The sequence below is a fragment of the Gobio gobio genome (genome assembly GCF_949357685.1).
Source record: "Gobio gobio genome assembly, chromosome: 4".
NCBI classification, from domain to species: Eukaryota; Metazoa; Chordata; class Actinopteri; order Cypriniformes; family Gobionidae; genus Gobio; species Gobio gobio.
Genome location: NC_137100.1, coordinates 27,759,304 through 27,784,032, shown reverse-complemented (window position 1 = coordinate 27,784,032; position 24,729 = coordinate 27,759,304). Strand labels below are relative to the sequence as shown.

At 37.8% G+C, this 24,729-nt stretch overlaps 1 protein-coding gene across 2 annotated transcripts in view; it reads left to right on the top strand.

Annotated features, from left to right (window-relative positions):
- Window positions 1–24,729, top strand: part of rasa1a (RAS p21 protein activator (GTPase activating protein) 1a) — an 86,932-nt gene that overhangs the window by 50,208 nt on the left and 11,995 nt on the right. For both annotated transcript variants that reach the window (XM_079815046.1, XM_079815047.1), the window contains exons 5-19: window positions 555–672; window positions 761–792; window positions 3,410–3,462; window positions 4,926–5,076; window positions 5,869–5,947; window positions 6,036–6,159; window positions 13,629–13,785; window positions 13,990–14,077; window positions 15,349–15,429; window positions 15,780–15,937; window positions 16,021–16,097; window positions 17,181–17,353; window positions 18,935–19,094; window positions 21,780–21,922; window positions 22,194–22,309. In XM_079815046.1, coding sequence (XP_079671172.1) covers window positions 555–672; window positions 761–792; window positions 3,410–3,462; window positions 4,926–5,076; window positions 5,869–5,947; window positions 6,036–6,159; window positions 13,629–13,785; window positions 13,990–14,077; window positions 15,349–15,429; window positions 15,780–15,937; window positions 16,021–16,097; window positions 17,181–17,353; window positions 18,935–19,094; window positions 21,780–21,922; window positions 22,194–22,309 — 1,710 coding nt within the window. The remainder of the gene's footprint in view (window positions 1–554; window positions 673–760; window positions 793–3,409; window positions 3,463–4,925; window positions 5,077–5,868; window positions 5,948–6,035; window positions 6,160–13,628; window positions 13,786–13,989; window positions 14,078–15,348; window positions 15,430–15,779; window positions 15,938–16,020; window positions 16,098–17,180; window positions 17,354–18,934; window positions 19,095–21,779; window positions 21,923–22,193; window positions 22,310–24,729) is intronic.

Below are 24,729 nucleotides of genomic sequence, written 5' to 3'. Positions count from 1 at the left end.
CATACTGTATAGAAGGGAAGCAGGCATATTCGGATGCCTCTAGTTATGAGCTGCCGATTGAAATCACTTGTGTTAAATAAGGGAGACATCCAAAATGTGCAGTGCTGGGCTACTCCTGGACCTGGTTCATTTTAGTAGTTGGTTTGCATAATCTTCCTCTGTGGTGTTCAGTGGCACTTACAGGAAGCTACAAAAAGTAACTGTACAGGAAAGCTATTTAGATTGCAAGAAAAGCTGGAAAATCCTGTATAACAGACTAAATCCCACCCTACATTTAAAACCTTTAAAAAATAACGTTGGGAGCATTTTAAGGCAACTTATTTCGAAAAAGCAATTTCAAAATATCAAAAAAGTATTACTTCCCACAGGGACCCTCCAGTAACTTTATCTGAAAAACAGATGTTTTCTGCCTGTCACATTTATATTTACTTTTACATTCAAAATGCTGATTTTTCTAAACGATTATCTAAAAAGATTGAATAACTTTTTATATATTTTTAACATTATTTATTGAAAATGTACTTTATTTACTCTACATTATTGTGTGTCTTAAGTTTTCTCAAAGGGGACATGTTTATCGTTCACAATGAACTGGAGGATGGTTGGATGTGGGTCACCAATGTTCGGACAGAAGAACAGGGCCTTATTGTGGATGATCTTGTGGAGGAGGTGGTAAGTGTCTCTGAGCTTTTATCCTGTTTCAGTTATCTTCCTGTGAAATTGCACATTAAATAATTGATGTATTTGAATATATTCACAGGGACGGGAAGAGGATCCACATGAGGGAAAAATGTAAGTACATATAGTATAAAACAATATATCTGTTGCACTTTTAATAGCCCTCCAAACATGGGCAATGGTAAAACATCTACTGTAATTTAATGCAGGGCTCCAGACTAACATTTGAGAGCAGTGGTACCAGCGTTGGCGGAAAATGTATCATAAAGTTAATTTAATCATAAAATTACTATTGTTTTACATTTTGTTAATAAGTGCAGTTATTAATCATATTAATACATGTTTGTTTATTGGAAATTTAACAGTGAAGCACTGAGCTTGAATTGATATGCAAATAAAATGTACTTTTATTAGGTTCAAAAACCTAATATTTATAGGGAGAATTTATCTACTCTTATTAATTGTACCATTGCTTTTCTAGCCTATAGTATCACACTGAACTGACCGACAGCTTCAGTGATGATAAAAGGAGCACTATTTACTTGTGTTCTGGGTAATTCAGTTACAATTTGACTTTTCACTTTTTTACATATATTAAAGCTGCAGTCTGTAGTTTTTCCTCTTTGTCGCCATCTCTGTTCGAAATCTGCAATTGCAGTTATTCGCGGAATTATCAACTTTACGTGAATTGTGCCTCGGCACGGCACAGCGTGTAGGAATTTAATGTTTTGAGGAGAAAGTGCGGCTGTCAGTCACTGCGCGGTGTGGATATTGTCATTCAGAAACACAGATTATACTTTTTGAAAGTATGACCAACATAAGAATTTTCACCGGAAAATGTCATATGAACAAGTAGATAACATCCACTTTTGTTCTGACCAACTAAGGGGAAAAAAGCATTAAAATTAGCGATGAATTGCGATGATTAAATCAAACGATCTCTTATCATATCACGTCAAACTGTGCAAATTATACTTTGTTTTCAAATTGTCAATGTTAACAACATCAGCATAGCGTGATTACATTTAATGTGTATTAGGGCTACCTGTAGTTTAGTTTCCATTTCTGTGCAGTCTAATTTCTAACTGTCATATATCAACAAATGAATGTGGAGTAGAGGTGAATTGCTCTTATAGCTAGCACAAAATAATTGATATTTACCATAATGCACATAGCAAAACGAGAAAGGCACAACAAAGAAAACTGTATGAATTAAACGAACAAGTGTGCTTCTGTTACATAATTTAACCATTGAAATGTCTTGTCCAGCAGAAACGCTTGTCTCCGCGTCCGTTTTGAACCCCTTTAAAAAACGGAGTTCACGCCACCTTTCAAAAGCCTTTTTTATCCCTGTTTTCGCATAGGCCCGGTTGCAGTCTCTTTTTTTCTGTAGCCACTTTAAGTAGTGGAAATTGCTAATAAGCCAATAAGTGTGCCTCTGCCGCCATCTACTGTTTATAGTGGTAATTTCATGTCTTTTTGAAATAAAAGTGTTTGTTTGCCACAAAGTGGCCTACACCTTCAAACTTTTCGTTTTACAAATCATTAATAATAACATTAAAATAGGATAATATGTAGAGCTTTAAAAAAAATTTAATTGCTGAATTTTTTTTTTTGAAGCACTTGAAAGCCCTTGAAAACTGCTTGAATTTCACTCTTAAAAGGTTGTACCAACCCTGAGATGAATAATGACAACATTCAAATACACATTCGACTATTTCTTCCACAATACCATGGGGTGTTACTACATTAAATCCATGGTGATTGTTTATGATTTGTGGACTGAAATCCCTTAACTTTGTTCATGGCACAAGATTTCCACGTCAGCACTGTTTAATCTGATATCAGGTTTATAACAGAATTACCACCGAACTGTGCCGAACGCATCCCACCAGATCTCGCAGTAGTGACGTTATTAATTCTGTGGCAAATTCAAACGCTTTCTTACTGGATCTCCCAGCACTGTGTAGTAACGGTGTTGCATGATCGAAATCTGCCCATGTATGAGCTCACGCTGCGCTGTCTATTATTGCTCCAAGCTGATAAACGGTCGTCGCAGTGCCGCTCAAACGAGTAGCGTGGTTCCGTTCCGCTTTTGTTTCGTTTGCCATTTGATGTTTATCATTTGTAACAGAAATAGCAGCTCTTATCAGTTGGGCAACGTTGTAAAATTAACTAAATTTAGTCGCACTATCAGGAAAAAAAGGTTGCAGTCTGGAGCCCTGTTTATTTTTTTTGATACATGGTTACTTTTGAATGCCTGTCAATGGAGAAACATGATTTTTGCCCTCAGAATTGTGTATTTACGACTTTTACCAGCAAAGGTTAACTGCCCATGTTAACCAGCCAAACATTTGACTCCTTGGTCTAATCTAATCCTATCCAAATTGACCAGACTAAATTGCTCAGAATCATGAAACGATAATTTTCTCTGCTGCTTAGTTTCTTTGTTTAGTTTCTCATGTGTATCTCTTCTGCCCAGTTAGTTTTAGTTAGTTCAGTGTGCCATAGCAGAACAAACATCTGTCTGAATCAAGGAGCAATGCTACACTTATGCATATGAAAGTGAGCGCTTAATCCTGAGGTTATGTATCTGATCAGAGTTGATTCCTTGTGCTGTGACCGTAATAGACTACTCTGACTCACAGAGCCTGGGGTGCTGCCCTTTCTGCCCTGTTTACTTGTGTCTCATTTCCTGTTTCCCCTTGTTTTTCCTTTTCTATCTTCATAGCTGGTACCACAGGAAGATCAGCAAACAAGAGGCGTACAACCTGCTAATGACAGGTACATGAGCGTGATATAAAACGCTGGCTATTACATGTTTGTGTAATGAGCATAATAAAACACCATGACAGGTGATTTCAGGTGATGTGCTCAATGCATTTCACTAGTATATGAACATTTCAAATTATTTGCAAATATTAGCTTTTTTTTCACATTTCATTGTCAACAATTGGATATGTATTGTTCATGCTTGTCACCTATATTTACATTTAGATTACCTTTGCATCATATAATACCCACTTAAAGTTAACAGTTAAAACCTATTAACTGTCACCCCCCTTTTTGAACATAGACATGAAATGTTTGTAATTCATGAATGCTTTGGAATTCAGCCCTAAGATCGGTCAGATTATTGCTGAAGTGAAACACTTCAAAAAGATAAAGATGTTTCCTGTTAAGCAAATCTACTGTAATTTATATTTTACAAAATAATTTTGGCTAAAATTGCTAGAGACTGTGAGATTTTGCCATTATACCCTTTTTTAATGCATTTTCCTCACAAAAATTAATACATGTCTCACCATATCACTTCTATCACAAAACAGTTGCCAAACATGGAACCTTGAGTCTCAGAACTTTCCAATTATATGCGTTTTGTTAATATTAGAAAAAGATTTGATTATAAAATAGTGCAGTAAATGTTGTAATATGAAACATAACACCACCCACTAAAAGGATTTAACGTGTCGTTTCTATGGTAGTGCAACATCACAAGATGAATTTTGAGTATTTAAACTTTCGAATGATACCTCCTTTATTACTTTATTGCCTTATTAGTGTATTTACTCACCCTCATGTCATTCCAAACTGTACTGAAGCCATAAAATAGATTTGTGGGAGGAACACACTAAATAATTCAAGTCACCTTTATTTATATAGCGCTTTTTACAATGCCGATTGTTTGAAAGCAGCTACACAGTGTTAACAGGAAATTAATGCAACAGAATTTGATTCGGCTGTACAGCCGCTCTGGAGAAAACAGTGATGTCATCCAGCTCAGTTCAATTTTCATATAGTGTCAATGCGGTCAGATCAGTAATATAGTTGAATATTTAGTGTCCCCAACTAAGCAAGCCAATAGCCAAAGACAAAAGAGGCGACGGTGGCAAGGAACCAAAACTCCATCAGGTGACCGAATGGAGAAAAAAACCTTGGGAGAAACCAGGCTCAGTCGGGGTGCCAGTTCTCCTCTAATGATAATGACATAACTTCCATTTTTAAGCTAACTATTCCTTTAAATCATGTGTATTTGTTTAGTGCTATGATTTATTAAGACATTATATGCATCATTTGTTATATTTGGCCAGACTTGGTCTCACATGCATTAGCATAGATTCCAAACTTGTATTATTTGCAAACCTAAAAGGGCAAATTCATCAAATATAATTGATTACGTTAGAGTAAAACAGAAGCTCTTATTGTTTCCATTTTAACTTCTGACACACTGCTTCTCTGCTGTCTAGTTGGCCAGGTCTGCAGCTTTCTGGTCAGGCCGTCAGACAACACACCAGGCGACTACTCTCTCTTCTTTCGTACCAATGAAAACATCCAAAGGTTCAAGATTAGCCCCACTCCCAACAACCAGTACATGATGGGAGGGCGGTACTATAACAGGTAGGACTGCAGGCAAAGGCTTTAAAGTGCCTTGAACTCTGCTTATGTGAGATCTAGCTGAAAATGACATAACTTATATCCTGCTCTGAAACACCTTTTTGAAACCCCTTCCCATTGTCAGGATAGCATTAATAATCTTATTAAGCAGTGTTTTCATTAACCCTTCATAATAATATAATATAATATAATTAAGCAGTTGTGCTGCTTAATATTTTTTATAACCTTTTTCAGGATTCTCTGATGATTTAAAAACAATAATATTTCACAACATTACTGTTTTATTTTCTGTATTTTTTTAAATTTTTTATTTTTTTAAATGTAGGCTTGAACTTCTTTCAAAAATATTAAAAATTTTATTTTTTCCAAACTTTGGACTGGTACTATACTTTTAGTAATTATATTGTAGTTCTTATATTATCAATAATATTAATGATTTGGTTGCAGATATTGCAGATGGCTCCACATTTATTACTTCTAATACAAACAAACACCTCAAGCGTTTATGATTATTGCATACAAAGTTGAATAATTTATGCATACACATAATGAAATATGAATTTACCTGCAAACATCATTTCTGTTCACACTACAAATAAACGAAAGAGATTTCAGTCTTATGCTCCAAAAATCAGATTTTTGCTGCCTGTCTGAAAGCATTTTTGATATTAAACCCTGTCCCATATATTGTGCCGCAGGGTTGATTTAATTAAAATGTAATACTTTTTAATTTTGCACACAGTAATGAAAAAGTCATCCAGCTGGTCTATAATTAAATAATGCTCTTCCTGGCAGTGTCGACGATATTATCGAACGTTACCGAAAAGAGCAGATCGTGGAGGGTTACACTCTGAAAGATCCTGTCTCAGTCCAGGTAAATGAAAGGTCATTCCAATAAGTTCAGATATCGCTGAAGATCATCTCAATAACAAGCATAATTCTGTGTCCTTTTCGCCGTTTAGCAAAAAGAACAGGTCCTCTCTGATATGGTCGATGGAAGAGAAATCTATAACACTATTCGACGAAAAACAAAAGATGCTTTCTACAAAAACATTGTCAAGAAAGGATATCTTCTCTTCAACAAAGGTACCACAGGCTACTTTTTAATGCAGAAAACTGCATCCATTGACCTTTTACTGATTATCAACATATAAGGCTGTTTGACATTTGTTTTCAGTGCTCAATCTTTCTCAGCGGGACTTGGGTTGATCACGAGAGGATGTGGGTAATTTGTAGCACATAAGCTCCAACTGAGTGTGGTTTTGTCAAACCTTGACAGTCTTTGATCACCTGTGAAACACTCAGCAAGGCTCTTCACAGACAGCTCAGGATGAGCTGTGCAGAACAAAAAGCAAAGCGTTTACCTGAACACACAGATCTGCCCAGTTCAATGAGAGTGGCTTTGCTTAATAAGAGATTTGGCGCTCTGTGGGGTTTGCTCGCTGATCAAAGGGTATGAATCTGAATTAGTTCTGGCATCTTGCCTGGTTAGTATTACGCTGTTGTTTGTATTTAATATTCAGGTGGTTTAATGTGTACTGAAATCATTATATCTCAGATCCTGGTTGTATTATACAGGCTCCCAGTGTACAAGTTACGTTTCTCAACTCCTAAAATTGAAGACATAAATAAATTAGGTGTTCTGCAAGAAATGAGAGGCATTGTTACCAATATATGGTATATGTACCTCAGTGTTCTACATTTTTAAATGAATCTCATATAGTTATGATTAGGGCTTAACAATATAATTTAATCAATTTAACAGTGCTGGGCGGTATGACCAAAATTGTATATACCAGTATTTTTCTAAATTATACCGGTTTCGCGGTATATGACGGTATTTTATTTCCCTATGCATGACTGGGTGTTAACCACATTTTCTACTGACTGAGAGAGGAACTAATGCAGTAGATTGACTAGAATGCCCTATTTTACTGTCATGATGAGTGAATATTGTACAAAAATTCGACTCTAGAGTTAATACAGGTTTTTTAGAGTTAATACAAAGCCCCACAAAATGATGCTGTGGGGAGACAACAACCAATAAAACACAGACCTGTTGAGGGCACCTTAAGCATTTTAAAAATCTAACCCTATATAACAACAAACTGCCAAAACGAGGGAGAAACGCGGAAGAACATTTAAAAGATCTAAGGATATTTACTTTTTTGCCCATTCTTCTTTGAATTGTCAGTCTATTTATGAACTCGCATCATTGTCTTTGGTGTAGCAGAATAACCCATCGTGTCATTGCTGTCGTCATCAGACGTACGGCTGTTGTATCAGTGTCCTTGTTTGCATACGATGGTTCGTGTTTAGAGCAGTAGAGTATATGAAATATGTCCATAAAAAAAACTTAAACACGCTCGTTTCATATATCTGATATATGATCCATGTGGTGAGCATTGGTAATCTCATCGTGGCACTCGCCCCCTATACCCTCAAACAGAGCATTATTTGAGGGGACAGCCATTTGTAGTGGTGTCCGAAACCATAGTGGACGTTATTGAGTACACTCATTCAATCGCACATTGCACCGCAATAACGAGTGTACAGCCAATGTACACACAACGGCTGTCTGAATTCACACACTCGTTTTCATTCACTCCTTCAAGTGAACTATATTAGTGGATAACGTAGGGAATAGTGAATGAGGGTTTAGGGGGCGATTTGGGATTCAGCCATAGGCTGTAATGCGATCTCAGCTGTGTCCTCACTACAGTGCAACAGTGAAAAGGGACCCCTCTCAAACAGTGTCGCACTGCACCGCGTTCCGAACCTTGTTTAAGCGATATATACCGGTATTGCGGTATAATCAAAAATTCATATCATAACAAAAATAAACACCGGTATTCGGTATGAACCGGTATACCGCCCAGCACTACAATTTTAATCAATATTATTCTTAAATTTTAAGATTGATCGTTTAGTCTATAATGTTTTCTGTTAATGCGTGAACAAAAAATTAGGGATGCTCCGATTGATCGGCAACCGATCTCGATCGGTCAGTAATCGCTTTGGGATGATTGATCGGCGGTCTCCAAAAAGGCCGATCTCATGAACCGATCGCAGCTGACGACACATAAAACCCGCACCTGCCGTGAGAACTAGGGCATGATATGCAGCGACACCGTCTCATTCTCTTTCCAGCGCGGGTAAAATAATTATAATGCTGAAGGTGAGGTACAATTCATATTTCTATATTAAATAACTTACGCAGTCATTTGAAAACTTTCTGTGAGATGCAAGTTCACAAACAGCGTGAGTGAATCACCGCGTGCACGTGCTCTCTCTCTCCCTTTCAAAATGCTCAAATGGCTTCACATCATCGCACCGCATGTGCACTAAAATCGAGCTGCACAGTTGACACAGGATTTGCCACTTTGCACAATCGAGGCAGTGTCGCATCGTCACTAAAGTTTATCATTTGCATTTATTTTAAAGTCTTGCCAGTGTTCAAACCACTCAGCACTCGCGCGCACGGTCTGGAGACACACACACACACACACACACACACACACACACAGGCCATCTCACAAAAAGCTTGCGAGTACAAATTGCACTGAAATGGTCAGATACACACAAATGTATGTACTAAATGACCGTCTTGACACGTATGCACGTAAACCCCGTCGTGACTCGCGAGTGAACGTTTTGTGCAACTGCATGTAACCGTATCCGTGTTCACTCTTAAAGTGACAGCTGTAGAATAAACTGCTGCTGTCTCTGAGTTTCTCTTTTGTCTTGTGTTGTTTGATGAACCTTTATGACACTCACTGCTCTTGAATGACTAACTTTTGCAACCTTAAGTGTAAGGATTAATCTAATTTAATTTATTCAGGGAAGACCAATATTAATTAGGGGCCAAGCACCGAAGAACAAAAATGCACTGCATGATCAAATACCGTGAGATAATTATATACATTTATTGTATACATTTATTTGTGAAAGATGGCCTACAGTAGCCTTAAGTTATCTCATTTTCTAAAATAAACACTTGGTGGTTCTTCAAGATCTTGACTCAGTTAATTTAGAGTTAGTTTCATTTCTACAAATGGTGCAAACTCTGCAAGATTATAGATAAAAGATTGCCATTCCCCTGCCATTCTGTGATCGGCAGTGATCGGCAATCGGCAGATCATGATCTTGGTGATCGGTAATCAGTGATCGGCCCCAAAAATGCTGATCGGAGCATCTCTATAAAAAATGTATAATATTTGTAGTCTGTCTGCCATTCAATAATCAGAATGATCAGAATATTTTTGATGTGAAACAAAATCTCAGCTTTCATATTCTGTCAATTTTATTACAAAATTCAAACAGATCTTTTTTTACACTCTTTATTGTGATGTGAGAGATCTCTATATGAAGTTCAATGACGTAAGTTTCGGGAGGAGCATATTCATCTAATCCAGTCAGTTATGTTCCAAAGGGGATATAAGCAGCGTCTTAGCTTACCATCTTCAGATGATATCACTCAAGCATCTTTCCTTCTCCCCTCCTTCATCTTAAAGGTGTCATGAACTGAGACTTCAATTTCCTTGAGCTTCTAACATAAAAGAGGTCAACATACTATAAGAATATCTTGTACGTCTCAGAACTGAAAACTTCCTTGTTAGTCCAAAAACAGCTTTTATTGTAAAGCTTAGAGAATGACTCGTTGTGGAATGTGCCTATCTATAACAGATAGGTGAAAGACCGCCTCTGCTGAAGATCAACACCTACTTCATCATTGCATCTTTGGCCCCGCCGACTATACCAGTGGCCGGCTCACTATTAACGTTAGTAAGATGATGAGGAGAGAAGAGTGATGCTGGATCACTGGACTAAAAACCCCAGGGAATCTAATGCTAGGAATGTGTTTATTTATTTTCAATAATGTGAATGTCTCAGTTGAGCATTATTAAAGGGGGGGTGAATCACTCAGTTTCAATCAATCTCATGTCAATCTTGAGTACCTATAGTGTAGTTGTGCATCCTTCATATCTCTGAAAAGTCTTTAGTTTTATTATATTTATAAAAGAAAGATACGCTGTACCGAGTCTTTCCGAAAAAAAACAGAGCGGCTGGGGGCGTATCGTGTGGGCGGAGCTAAAGAATGACGAGCGTCTGAAAGCTCTGACATCCTTAAACGTGGAGACATTTTTTTTATCCTAAATAAACCATTGCGATCAATCAGATTTAGCCATACATATATGATCCAGAATCAGATCTAGAGTCTGAAATTGAGCAGGAGAAGCAGCAACGACGACTACAGCAGGACGTCTCAATGGTATGTACTTCTGTAACTTATATATGCTTAGCGGCTTGTCATGCTCGCGAGTTTTCAACATTTTTGTGGGTTTACTCATGGTTTATGAGGACATCATTTGGTTTATGGACTGTATGCTATTTAATGTTAGCAGTAGCAAGTGGAATGGCTTTATACGTCAGACTAGTGCGTGTTTACATAGAAAAACAATGGAATAGTAGCGCATTTTAATGAACAAGTCTATAGCTAACAACACAAAAATATGAAGCAGTTTTACTCACCGCCTGCTTCCAACATACGACCGTGAACCTTAATCGCTGGGACTGCTTCATCTTTCAGCATTAGACGAGCTATAAATCCAGAGTTGAACTATACCTTGTTTATAAACCATCGTCTCCGAAATTCAGGGAACAAACAAAAATACTTGCACAACTCCGTTGCTGCTCCGGAAAAACAAACTCCATCCACTGTCCCATTAACACTGTGTTCTTTGGGAAGCTGTGCAGGGTTGTCTTGCCCTGACAACCAAAAACACACATCTTTGGTGATATTGTTGATTTCGTGAAGTCCTGTGACTGCAGCACAGCCGGCTTCCCTAAAGCGTTTGCTCTCGCTCTAGTCCCGCGCGCGCCCTTCCGGGAGAAGAGCCCGTACGGCCTGTACAAGGACATTCCGCCCTATCTGACGTCAGATAGACCCATACTCAAAAAAAACTTTCCGAAACTTATGAGAAACCAGAAGGAGTATTTTTGGCACAGAAATACTCCATCAAACGTCCAACTTTAAAAAAAAAACTTTGTCCATGTTTAGGATGGGAATCCAAGTCTTTAACAGTGTAAAAAGCTCAGTATGCATGAAACAGCATTCCCCCCCCCCACCCCCTTTAATTTATATTTGGTACATTTCACTGTGGATTCTTTGGTATATCAGTCACAATTTCGGCAAACAGACTTTTATGATATGGACTTGACAGTAATGCGGCAACAAGCAAGTAGCTAACTGTGTTAATTCTAATGCCTGATCTGTGACCAGTGATTTCTGATTTGTAATGGTTCATGAAGTCAGATGTTCTTTGTCTGTGTCAGTAAATCAAACCAGTGACTAAACGGTGAAGTTCAAATTGTTTCACTTAGTAGGATGAAAATAAGCTGTTATTTAAACTGTGATTGACCTTGAGAGCTGTATTAGTACAAATGTGCTAAAAGTATTCAAGACAGATACACATGCAATACTTAGCTATTTCATATGCAAAGATGTTAGCCAATCACAGCAGTGGGCGTTTACACTGACGTCTCACAGCAGACATGACTCTTCAAACAGAGCATTCAAATCAGAGGAATTTTATTTCTAAATTATGACAATTTTTGTTGTGAAAATCATACTAACATAAGTGCACCCCAGAAATCATTATAAAACAATGCAGTTCATGACCCCTTTAAGCCTACATTTATCTTTCTATATATTTCACATAGGGGGGGAACCTAAATTCTAAAAATCTCCATTTAAAAGCAAACTTTTAATCATGGATAGCAAGCCAAATCTGTTTACCTATACTGTGTCATTATGATTTATATGATCAAGCGAACTCGTGAAAGTGCATCAGTTCAAGAGAAGCGGCAGCGCAGAGTGCATGTGAAATGATCATCTCTTCCTCTTTACTACCAGTTATAGCAAGAAATAAACATGAATGAACAAAAGATACAGTACAATTACTGAAAATATATTTTATGTAATCTCTCAATCAATGTTTTGACCGCTGAAAGACAGCAATAAAACAGCCTGTGTAAAATCATGTAATGTTGTATTAACCTCAGGCAATCCATTCAAAGCTTGTAGCTCATTAGTAAACTAGAAAAAAAACTTAAGAGAGCAGCATATTGCTAAATATGTCTTTTAGTATTTCATGTATGTTTAAATAAATCCGTTATGAAATCAATGTTTTATGGCAGCCACTGTTTAAATGTTATACATTGTAGAATGTGGAAACAAACATAATTATACTATTAAAGTTGATGCGTTTAAATGTTTGTATACAACTTCTGATATTTGATTATTGTATAAAAAATTACAGGGTTTCTGTAGAGTTTACAGCTTTTGTTGAAAGAGACTTTTTATCCTCAAGGAAAATTGACATGTACTGTAACTGACAATTAGCCTGACGTCGTCATACTCAATTCTAGTCAGAATATGAGTCTGATACTGCTCCGTTGGGCTGTGATTATGGGGCGTGTTTCAACCGAACCAGGAAAGACCTCAATTGGATAGACCTACAACCAATCAGAGCAACGGAGCGACGCATAACGTTAGTTGTCAAATATCAACAGAACTCAACTGCACTGTGTTGCCAAGTCCACGGGTTGTTTTCCATGTCCGCGGGTTGAAGCGACCCCAATTATGTGATATATAGACCCAGGAATGTGAATTTTAGCAGGCAGCCCTGCCAAAATAACACATATTTTACCCCCCAAACACCTTTTTTTCCGGAGAACCCCTCCGGAAAGCTATTGGGTTTGTTTTTGGTTCGTTTTGAGTAGCAATTGGGCGGGTTTTGTTGTAAAAACTTGGCAACCCTGTCTGCACGCACGCTGGAATAAGTAACGTTAGAAGAAAAAGATGAGTGTAAACGATCTTTGCCGGTGTTGTAAAAAAAGAATTTAAGGATGCACAGAGTACTTACCAACACGATCATCATTTTTGAGAGAAATAGTAAAGGTGAATGCATATACGAACAAGTTCTCCGTTTAGGATTAGAACAAATTCAACCCAAGCGCCTTTGATGACGAATGATTACGTTACTGTTTATCATCTGTCCATCATCGTCTAAAGCCCGCCCTGACAATTTCTTTGGTCCGAACAGCTTCTGTTCGGGCATAATTACTCCTCTACAGATGAAGTCCAGACCGAACTGCCCGAGCTCAAATGTAGTGGGTGGGGCTAAGTTCGGCTGGCATCCAGGCTACCTGACAATATCCAAATGAATCAATATTAAAGTCGGGATTGAATCAAGACCTTGTAAATCGAATATAAACCTGAAATTTGTAAATTCCCCACCCCTAATTCTGATGCATTTTCTTGTTGGCATTCAGCTGTTGTTTGCATTAGTATTCAGCTAGTTTGATGTGTACTAAAATCTTTTATTATACAGGCTCCCTGTGGAAAAATTTATTTGCTTGTCCCTTAAAAATGTATGTCATAAATAAATCAGGTGTTCTCCCATAGTTTGGTTCCCTTGAACTGAACTTTTTTAACTCTTCGAGAAGGTAATGTGAGCATCTTGCTGACCTTTTCACTTGTACTTCCACAGGTAAGGGTAAGCGCTGGAAGCACTTGTACTTCATCCTGGAGGGCAACGACGCGCAGCTCATTTACTTCGAGAGTGAGAAGCGAGCCACCAAACCCAAAGGACTAATCGATCTGAGTGTATGCTCTGTGTACGGGGTCCACGACAGTCTGTTTGGCAGGTATGTGATTGTAATGCAACCCAAGCCACTGGGGTCCTTAATTCGGGCCATTATTTGCTTGCATATGATGCTTGGTTGGATTTTTTGTTTGTAATTTGATGACATTCAAACAAGTACAGCTTAAGTGTCTGTGATGTTTGGGGCCAGTGTGCCAATCAAAGATAGACATTACATGTTTTCTGTTGATGTTATTTTTTTATTCAGGCCAAACTGTTTCCAGATTGTGATTCAGCACTTTAGCGAGGAGCAGTACATTTTCTACTTTGCTGGAGAGACACCTGAGCAGGCACAGGTAAATATCACTTCTACATATATACTACCATTCAAAACTTTGTGATTGGTAAGCTTTTTTTATATATATCTTATGCTCACTAAGGCTGCATTTATTTGATCAAAACTACAATAAATATTGTGAAATATTATAACAATTTAAAGTAACTATTTGCTACTTGAATATATTTTAAAATGTAATTTTCTGCATCATTACTCCAGTCTTAGGGCCCTTTCACACCTACCTTGTTTGGTCCAGATTTTCGGACTTTTCAGTTTGATCCGAATCAAAATTACAGGTGTGAAACCTCCCTCGGACCATGGTCCGAAAAGAGGTAGTCTCAGTCCGGATCAAACTGAACAAAGGTTTGGTTCATTTCTAGTGTGAAAGCATTTTCTGTATGGTTCGGGCTTTCAGACCATTTACAGGAAGTTCCTGTTTATGTTTAAATATTATAATGTTATTTTTAAGGGCGTTTTCACACCTGAAAGTCCGCACCAGGGTCCAAACCGAAGTTCATGTTTTGATACATTTTACACAGTCGGTTAGTTTTGGTTTGGTTTCACATTGCAATTATGCGAGCGCACTAAAGAACTTTACATGACATACTTGCGTCCTGCCGTCATCATCTATGTGGGCTGCATCTTGACATTGATTGGTTTGTAAACGGACGTGCGTGTTGTCAATTCTTCGGGTAACTTTGACAAGAACGAATGAACAGACGCATATTGTTGCCACTAGTGAACAGTGCGCGTTGCTTGACTATTTCTTTTCGTTTGAATTGTTAAAAGTGGACATTTCAAGCTTTCTATACACATATTTCTCATGTCTGTGAGGCTGAGTTTCGGTTTATTTATCGGACATGTTCAAGAGCAATGCCAGTGATCGCTCCGGCGCCTCCATGTCACGATTGTTGTCTGCTAAAGCCTATTTGCTTCTTATTTATTAAATCCAGGCAATTGGCTAATGAAATGCTCTTACACTAGAAACAAACCAAACCTTTGTTCAGTTTGAACCGGACCGAGACTACCTCTTTTCGTCTGACCAAATTTCGTCTATTTGGTCCGGACCGTGGTCCGGGGGAGGTTTTATTCAGTCTTTGATTAATAGAAAGTTCAGAAGAACAGCATTCATTTGAAATAAATATTTTTTGTAACAAAGTAAGTCTTTATTGTCAATTTTGATCAATTGTATGCATCCTTGCTTTATCTTATTATAACTAAATATATACATATGACACATGTCCACATGAAATTAATACATAACCAAAATGTTACGTCCTACATCCACAGGACTGGATGAAATGCCTGCAGACGTTCTGCAATAATCTTAGGAAACCCTTACAGACCACATTCAACAAGCGTTTGCGTCAGGTAAGAGAGACCAGCCATCGAGTGTGAAATCTCACTGTTTTCATGAAACGGTAGCTGCCTTTTCCCTTAATCATGAGGTCAGGTGTTCAGATGGCTCTGAGTGTGCTGTCAGAACGGGCCACAGCTGAACCGTCTAGATGCCGGTGAGCAGGGGGATGAAAACCTCTTTCACAGCACCTGATCCCAGACAAACCATTTGGGCTAAATCTAAAAAGAACATCGTCATCTTCATTACCACAGGCATATTTTTGGAAAAAGATCTCTGCATGTCATCTGCCTCTGACATCTCATCACTTATTCATTACAGAGCACGGACAAATCTAACGTTTGTGTGTCATCTCTCACCTTAGGTTAGCAGTTTAGTCCTGTATGTGGAGGAAGCCCACAAACTTCCCATCAAACACTTCACCAACCCCTACTGCAACATCTCTCTGAACAGTGTGCAGGTGGCGAAGACTCACCCTAGAGAGGGACAGAACCCTGTGTTCACTGAAGAGTTCATCTTCGAGTGAGTTCATTGTGACTCGACTCATTTAGAGGTTTTCAAAGTGTTGCTTGATTAACGTTCTGACTACCATTCCTCTCTCGCAGTGACCTGTCAAGCGACATCAACAGATTCGAAATAAGCTTAAGCAACAAGACCAAGAAGAGCAAAGAAAGTGACATCTGTGAGTATCATTATCTGTTCTTTCCCATAAAATTTGTAGTAATTTATTTATTTTTGAGCTGAATGATAAGAATGATTGTCTGACTGAAGCAAATGGAAAAAGCGGTTCAAAGGTGCAGTCTCTATATGTAGTGTGAGGCAGTCTTGGTGTTAAGCGCTCAAATATAAAATGTACTTCTTAATCAAATTTAAATGTAGCTTATAAGACATTTATGGCAAGTGTGGAAAAATGTTTATTTTGGACTGTGACCTTTCAATTAAATATTCTGGAAACTCTGTCGATAGCAATTGTGGCATAATGTCAGTTACCACAGAAAAGGTTTCCGTTTTTGGTGTTTGCGGTTATAATAATGCACTTGCAATGTTGAGGGTTTAAAAGCACAGCCATGTGCAAATCCAAAACTTATGTTTTTGTTAAATCACTAATATGTGTGGTTATGTAAGCTGTACAACTGTACATACACTTTTTATGTCATTTCTTATTGACATCATTCCTGTTAGTGGAGTTTCTGGTATCCTTATATCTACATTACTGTTCAAAAGTTTAGGGTCTCTTATGCTCACCAAGGCTGCATTTATTTGATAAAAAACTGTGATATTGAAAAATATTATTACAATATAAAATAATTTATTCCTGTGATGGTAAAGCCGAATTTTCAGCATCATTACTTCAATCTTCATTGTCACATGAAACTCTTCTTCTTCGGATAAGAAACCTATTTATTTTTAAATGGAAATCTGATATAGATATTGCTGAAGTATTAATTTCTTGAGAAAAAAAATCTGACCCCAAACTTTTCAACAGTAGATATAATTTATTTGTTTATTGCCGGACGCTGTGCATTTTAATTGTAAATGTGGTACTGCATCATTGGTTTATGTTCATCAGAGATATTATCTGTGGTAACTGACAGCACATCACAGATGCTTCATACATAGAGCTCAATTTTTGGTGGAACCTGCAGCATTCCTTTAAACCCCTCCATTCGTTTTCCTTGCACAAGTGTGCCCTCTGCTGGGACTTTGTAGAGCAAAGCATGACTACTACTCTTCTCTAATTTGTTTCTCTTCTGTATTGTTTCAGTGTTCATGCGTTGCCAGCTGAGTAAGCTGCAGAGGGGCCAGATGATCGATGAATGGTTTCCTCTGAGCTCCTATGTGCCGCTGAAGGGAATCGAGCCAGGCTCACTCCGCGTAAGAGTGCGATACTCCATGGAGAAGATCATGCCCGAGGAAGAGTACAGTGAATTCAAAGAAGTGAGTGTGCACATGGTCATTTTTTACACACAGATGGGGATGTGGCCGTGTAGTTGAGCGGTGACAAAAAGAGTTAAAACAATTTAACAATTAAAAAACTTTGCTAGATTCCCCAGCTAACAGGGATCATCCTCAGAACTAACATTCTAACATTCTGTCAAGGTTCTCTCAAAGACATAAACAAACATTATTCCAGTAACATTAATAGAACGTTTATTCAAAGTTATCTGGTCTTTAATAATGTTCTCAAAATGTTAGCACAAAAACATTATTTATACATTATTCATGGAAGGTTTTTTTTTCCCCAAAAAAATTTTGTAGTTGGATCTTTGTTCTGAATGTTCAAAGAACATTCATTAGTAACATTCACATTAGTGTTAATTAACAAAATCAATGAGGAAAAATTTTGTTGACGACCTTTTTTTCTTGACTTGACGAGACGACACCAACATCATTAAATGATAATTGTGACTATATCAGCATGCAGTATCATTGACAAAAAAGACAAGACTAACATTAAGTTAAAAACATAGAAACTTGACCAAAAATCACTCTGTTTTTCTCGAATAAAAGAGGATACAAAACATTACAGACTAAAAAGCCACTATGAGCTTTCATGCTTATGGTTGGCCAGATTTAAAGAATTTAAGAACCTTTTAAAATAAATGTTCTACCCAATTTTTTACTTAATAATTGCAATCTGACAGCCATGCACATGCGCTCTCTCTACACTGCAGAAAAAGTGTGGATGATCTGAAAACACCAACAAACAAGTAAGCTGCAGTTTACCGATCTCCATTTGAGATTTTGTGTTTAAATATCATTCAGTCTGTCTGTGCTGCTTGCGCTGTTTTTCGGCTATAATTTGCGATTGTGGTTGCTAAATAAATGCACTTACACAAAAAGTGACAATACTACAGTTTTTTTGTTGTTGTTGTTGTTGTTGTTGTTGCTGTGTTAATAGAAAAACTCACTGTTTTAATTTTTGAGAGGAGTTTCTTGTTTGATAAATATGATAAATAGCCTATAATAAATCAGGAAACTAAGAGTAAAATAATCCATGCACATGGGTTAACATTCTCTTGATTTGTGCTTATAGGTGAAAGTGCAATAATTCTGATTAAATGTAAAAATACATTTCTTTTTATTATAATTGATTATAATTTTGTGTAAAATAATCGGGATTATCAATTTAACAAAAAAGTTTTCATTGACTAAAACTAGCCTAAAATGTTCAGCCATTAAGTCGACTAAAACTTGACTAAACAAAAAACAGGACAAGGTTGACTAAATATGATAAAAGCTAAAAAGAACATTTGACACAGGACTAAGACTAAATAAAATAAAAAATCTGACAAAATTAACTAAACTAATTCCCATAATGATTGCAAAATGATAAAATTGAATGTTCCCTTTGTTCTCTTTACCAAGAATTTGTTTTTTTGTTTTGAACATTCAGAGAACATTCCGAAATAATGTTTTCAGGACTTATTGTGAATGTTAGCAAAACGTTCTTAGAACATTTTTTTTGTTGTTGCTAAAAGCATCTTTTGCTGACATGCTCTCGCTGTCCGTCCCCAGCTCATCCTGCAGAAAGACTATCATGTGATCTATGCGTTGGCTCACGTTTGTGGGCAGGACCGCACCCTGCTGGCCAGCATCCTGCTCCGGATTTTAAGACATGAGCGAGCTGAAGCTCCCTTACTGAGGACGTTGAATGACAGAGAAATTAATATGGAGGGTAGGGCTCTCTTTTTATTATTCAAAGTTCAGTATCCAACAGCAAACAGATGTCACAGCTGCATCGAGGCTGGGCAGCTTCCCTCAGGCTTGTTCATCATGTTTTAGCTACAGAACAAAGCTTTGACAGTTTTGTGCATTTTACACAGTTCCTCTTTTCAAGCAATGAACAATTGTTCATTTAATAGACTAAGCAATCAAACACCATCTTGAAAATGTTCAGTGTGTTCATACCAGTATTAGTAGTATTGACTCAATTTGGTATGTGGATGAATTTACAAACTCAATCATGGTGAAAGTTTGCCTCATGAACATTAAATCTGCAGGAAGGTTATGAAGCAACAACAGAATGACCTAGTTAATATTTATAAGCTTAGCCTGTAGTAGCATTCTTAAAATTTCCATCTAATTAATCCATCTTGGCATCTCTAATTCTGAGTGGATGGGACAGTGTAGTATTGATGTGAAATAACTATTAACAATTCAAATTAATTGTTAAAGATTAAATTGCAGAAAGAACATGGATAAATCTAGATACTAAGTGCACACAACACACTTGTTAATTTAAACTTCACCCAAAAGTTTGTCATCATTTACACATCCTCAAGTTCTTCCAAACCTGAATTAATTTCTTTCTTCTGCTGAATTCAAAAGAAGACATTTTGAAAAATATGGGTAACAACACAATCTATAATCTTTTCTCCATACTATGGAATTCAATGGGTCCATGGGCCTGTTTGGTTACCCATTTTCTTCAAAATATCTTCTTTTGTGTTCAGCAGAAGAAAGAAATTCATACAGGTGAACTATCCCTTTAAATATACACTACGGTTCAGAAGTTTGGGGACAGTAAGATTAATAGTTTAGTTACTAGTTAGTTACTTTGCAAAGGATGCATAACATTGATCAACAATGACAGTAAATACATTTATAATGTTACAAAAAATATAAATTTTCAAATACATGCTTTTTTTCTATTTTAAATAAATTATTTTGAACGTTCTATTCATCATAGAATATTGAAATAAAGTATCACAGTGTCCACAAAAATATTAAGAAATGTTTCTTGAGGACCTGAAGGAGACAACAGTTAATTAAATTTTAAAATATACAGTGCATACGTTAGAGCCTTATTCCAAAATGGATTAAATTCCTAATTTATGAATTAAATGTGTTAATTAAAAACGAGAAAAAAAAAAAGGAAAAAAAATCACATGTACATAAGTATTCACAGCCTTTGCCGTGACACTCAAAATTGACCTCAGGTGCATCCTGTTTCCACTGATCATCCCTGAGATGTTTCTACAAATTGATTGGAGTCCACCTGAGGTAAATTTAGTTGATTGGACATTATTTGGAAAGGCACACACCTGTCCATATAAGGTCCCACAGTTAACAGTGCATGTCAGAGCACAAACCAAGCCATGAAGTCCAAGGAATTGTCTGTAGACCTTCAAGACAGGATTGTATCAAGGCACAGATCTGGGGAAGGGTACAGAAAAAATTCTGCAGCATTGAAGGTCACAGTGAGCACAGTGGCCTCCATCACAGCACATGATAGCCCACCTGCAGTTTGCCAAAAGGCACCTAAAGGACTCTCAGACCACGAAAAACAAAATTCTCTGGTCTGATGAAACAAAGATTGAACTCTTTGGCCTGAATGGCAAGCGGCATGTCTTGAGGAAACCAGGCACCGCTCATCACCTGGCTGTGGGGATGTTTTTCAGCGGTAGGAACTGAGAGACTAGTCAGGATCGAGGGAAAGATGAGTGCAGCAATGTACAGAGACATCCTTCTTGAAAACTCAGACTGGGGCGAAGGTTCATCTTCCAACAGGACAACGACCCTAAGCACACAGCCAAGATAACAAAGAAGTGGCTACGGAACAACTCTGCGAATGTCCTTGAGTGGCCCAGCCAGAGCCCAGACTTGAACCCAATTGAAAATCTCTGGAGAGATCTGAAAATGACTGTGCACCGACGCTCCCCTTCCAACCTGATGGAGCTTGAGAGGTCCTGCAAAGAAGAATGGGAGAAACTGCTCAAAGCTTGTAGCATCATACTCAAAAAGACTTGAGGCTGTAATTGGTGCCAAAGGTGCTTCAACAAACTATAGCGCAAAAATTTGATTTTTGCATTTTTTATTTGTAATACATTTGCAAAGATTTCAAACAAACTTCTTTCATGTTGTCATTATGGGGTATTGTTTGTAGAATTGAGGAAAAAAAATTATGAATTTAATACATTTTGGAATAAGGCTGTACCATAACAAAATGTGGGAAAAGTGAGGCGTTGTGAATACTTTCCGGATGCACTGTATATTAAAATAGAAATGCTATTTTGCATTGAAAGAAGTCTTTCACCAAGTTTGCATTTATTTGATAAAAACATACAGCCAAAATATTAGAAAATATTATTACAAAGTCATTTACAAAATCTTACTAACCACAAACTTTTTAATAGTAGTGTAATTGTAACTATAATAATAATTATTATAAAATGAAGTATTATCCTCATTACATTTGTCTCTGAATTTTAAAATATTTCAACTGTTAAGTATTAATTTGAATGGTTAATAATGTTAATTTATTGCTGTAAATGATAATTTCAGACATTACTTTTTTAATCTGCCATTGATCATATAATGAACATCCCTAAAAATGTAGCTTTTTGTTTTGGTGTTGTAGATGAAGCCACGACACTGTTCCGTGCCACTACTCTGGCCAGTACTTTGATGGAGCAGTACATGAAGGCCACCGCCACACCGTTTGTCCACCACGCCCTCAAAGACACCATACTGAAGATCATGGAGAGCAAGCAGTCCTGTGAGGTAATGGAACTAAAAGGAACATTCAACAGACAAAAAATGTCTCACTGTTCACATCATACTCCATTGTGCCTCAGATCTGTAAATTTGATCCTTGTCCTGATGTTTTGTGTTTAGTATGTCTGAGCCAAATGTGTCAACATGAGGTTCTCTCCAAAGCTCCGGCCTTGAGCAAATTGGCTTTTGTCAGGTTTCTGTTGGATAGTGAATAAACTGAACTAGCAGTCAAAATCCTTGTCCCTCATGTGGAGTGTCTTCTGGTCTCCCTCTGTAGCTGAACCCATCTAAACTGGAGAAGAACGAGGATGTTAATCTGAATCTAGCTCATTTACTCAACATCCTGTCGGAGCTGGTGGAGAAGATATTTATGGCTGCTGAGATCTTGCCCCCGTAAGCATGATAGCGCACCACCATATAGTTTCCTATCAGCATTACTGCCTTGTAGTGCAACCTTATACAGGTTCTGGTCATATAATTAGAATATCATCAAAAAGTTGATTTATTTCACTAATTCCATTCAAAAATTTAAAGCTACACTATGTAACTTTTCCGTCCACTAGAGGTCGCCTGTTCAAAACAAAGGCGTAGTTTGATGACGCCACGTTTGAGCGCAGAATCTTGGGACGTGTGGTCTTCACCTCACAGCCGGTGGAAAAGAATCGCGATAGGACTCGGGCAGAAATCATGTTCATGGATGCGATTATTAACGTTACTGTAGTATGAAGCAGAGCAGGACCGAGTGTTGTGGAGCTGAGCAAGGCCGCAGGAGCGATTGAAGAGCGGGACTGTTATTATGGCATAGTCGCCAGCGGGACTTTTATTATGACACGGTCGCCGGCGCCACTTCCTCTTTTCCAGTCATGAGTATGAGGTAACGCAACTCTGTTTATCGTATTAGATATATCTGAGTGTGTTGAAAAGGAAGTTATGACGTTCGCTCGGCGACTGCTATGACACTTGTTCACACTGCAGTGAGAGTACAGCGTTTCTGCTAAATAAAACCAGAAACCGAGGGTAACGCAGATATGACGCAATCGACAAGCGACTCCCTCAAACGCATAGCTCACACGTCCCTGTTCCTTGGTTAAAATGACAATTTCTCACGATTTACAAGTAGTTGGAAACATTTGGGATATTCTAACTACTCAACTGAACAAAATATATAACACTGGCCTTGTGGTTTTGGGATATTTTACTGCAAAAATCTTACATAGTTCACCTTTAAACTTGTATATTATATGAATTCATCACACACAGACTGATATATTTCAAATGTTTATTTCTTTTAATTTTGATGATTATAACTGACAACTAAGGAAAATCCCAAATTTAGTATCTCAGAAAATTAGAATATTGTGAAAAGGTTCAATATTGAAGACACCTGGTGCCACACTCTAATCAGCTAATGAACTCAAAACACCTGCAAAGGCCTTTTAAATGGTCTCTCAGTCTAGTTCTGTAGGCTACACAATCATGGGGAAGACTGCTGACTTGACAGTAGTCCAAAAGACGACCATTGACACCTTGCACAAGGAGGGCAAGACACAAAAGGTCATTGCAAAAGAGGCTGGCTGTTCACAGAGCTCTGTGTCCAAGCACATTAATAGAGAGGCGAAGGGAAGGAAATGATGTGGTAGAAAAAAAGTGTACAAGCAATAGGGATAACCGCACCCTGGAGAGGATTGTGAAACCAAACCCATTCAAAAATGTGGGGGAGAATCACAAAGAGTGGACTGCAGCTGGAGTCAGTGCTTCAAGAACCACTACGCACAGACGTATGCAAGACATGGGTTTCAGCTGTCGCATTCCTTGTGTCAAGCCACTCTTGAACAACAGACAGCGTCAGAAGCGTCTCACCTGGGCTAAAGACAAAAAGGACTGGACTGCTGCTGAGTGGTCCAAAGTTATGTTCTCTGATGAAAGTAAATTTTGCATTTCCTTTGGAAATCAGGGTCCCAGAGTCTGGAGGAACAGAGGAGAGGCACACAATCCACGTTGCTTGAGGTCCAGTGTAAAGTTTCCACAGTCAGTGATGGTTTGGGGTTCCATGTCATCTGCTGGTGTTGGTCCACTGTGTTTTCTGAGGTCCAAGGTCAACGCAGCCGTATACCAGGAAGTTTTAGAGCACTTCATGCTTCCTGCTGCTGACCAACTTTATGGAGATGAAGATTTAATTTTCCAACAGGACTTGGCACCTGCACACAGTACCAAAGCAACCAGTACCTGGTTTAAGGACCATGGTATCCCTGTTCTTAATTGGCCAGCAAACTCGCCTGACCTTAACCCCATAGAAAATCTTTGGGGTATTGTGAAGAGGAAGATGTGATATGCCAGACCCAACAATGCAGAAGAGCTGAAGGCCACTATCAGAGCAACCTGGGCTCTCATAACACCTGAGCAGTGCCACAGACTGATCGACTCCATGCCACGCCGCATTGCTGCAGTAATTCAGGCAAAAGGAGCCCCAACTAAGTATTGAGTGCTGTACATGCTCGTACTTTTCAGTTGGCCAAGATTTCTAAAAATCCTTTCTTTGTTCTGGTCTTAAGTAATATTCTAATTTTCTGAGATACTGAATCTGGGATTTTCCTTAGTTGTCAGTTATAATCATCAAAATTAAAAGAAATAAACATTTGAAATATATCAGTCTGTGTGTAATGAATGTATATAATATACAAGTTTCACTTTTTGAATGGAATTAGTGAAATAAATCAACTTTTTGATGATATTCTAATTATATGACCAACACCTGTAAATACTGTCTATACTGACTATTGACATACTGCCTTGACACAATAACAACAGTTATT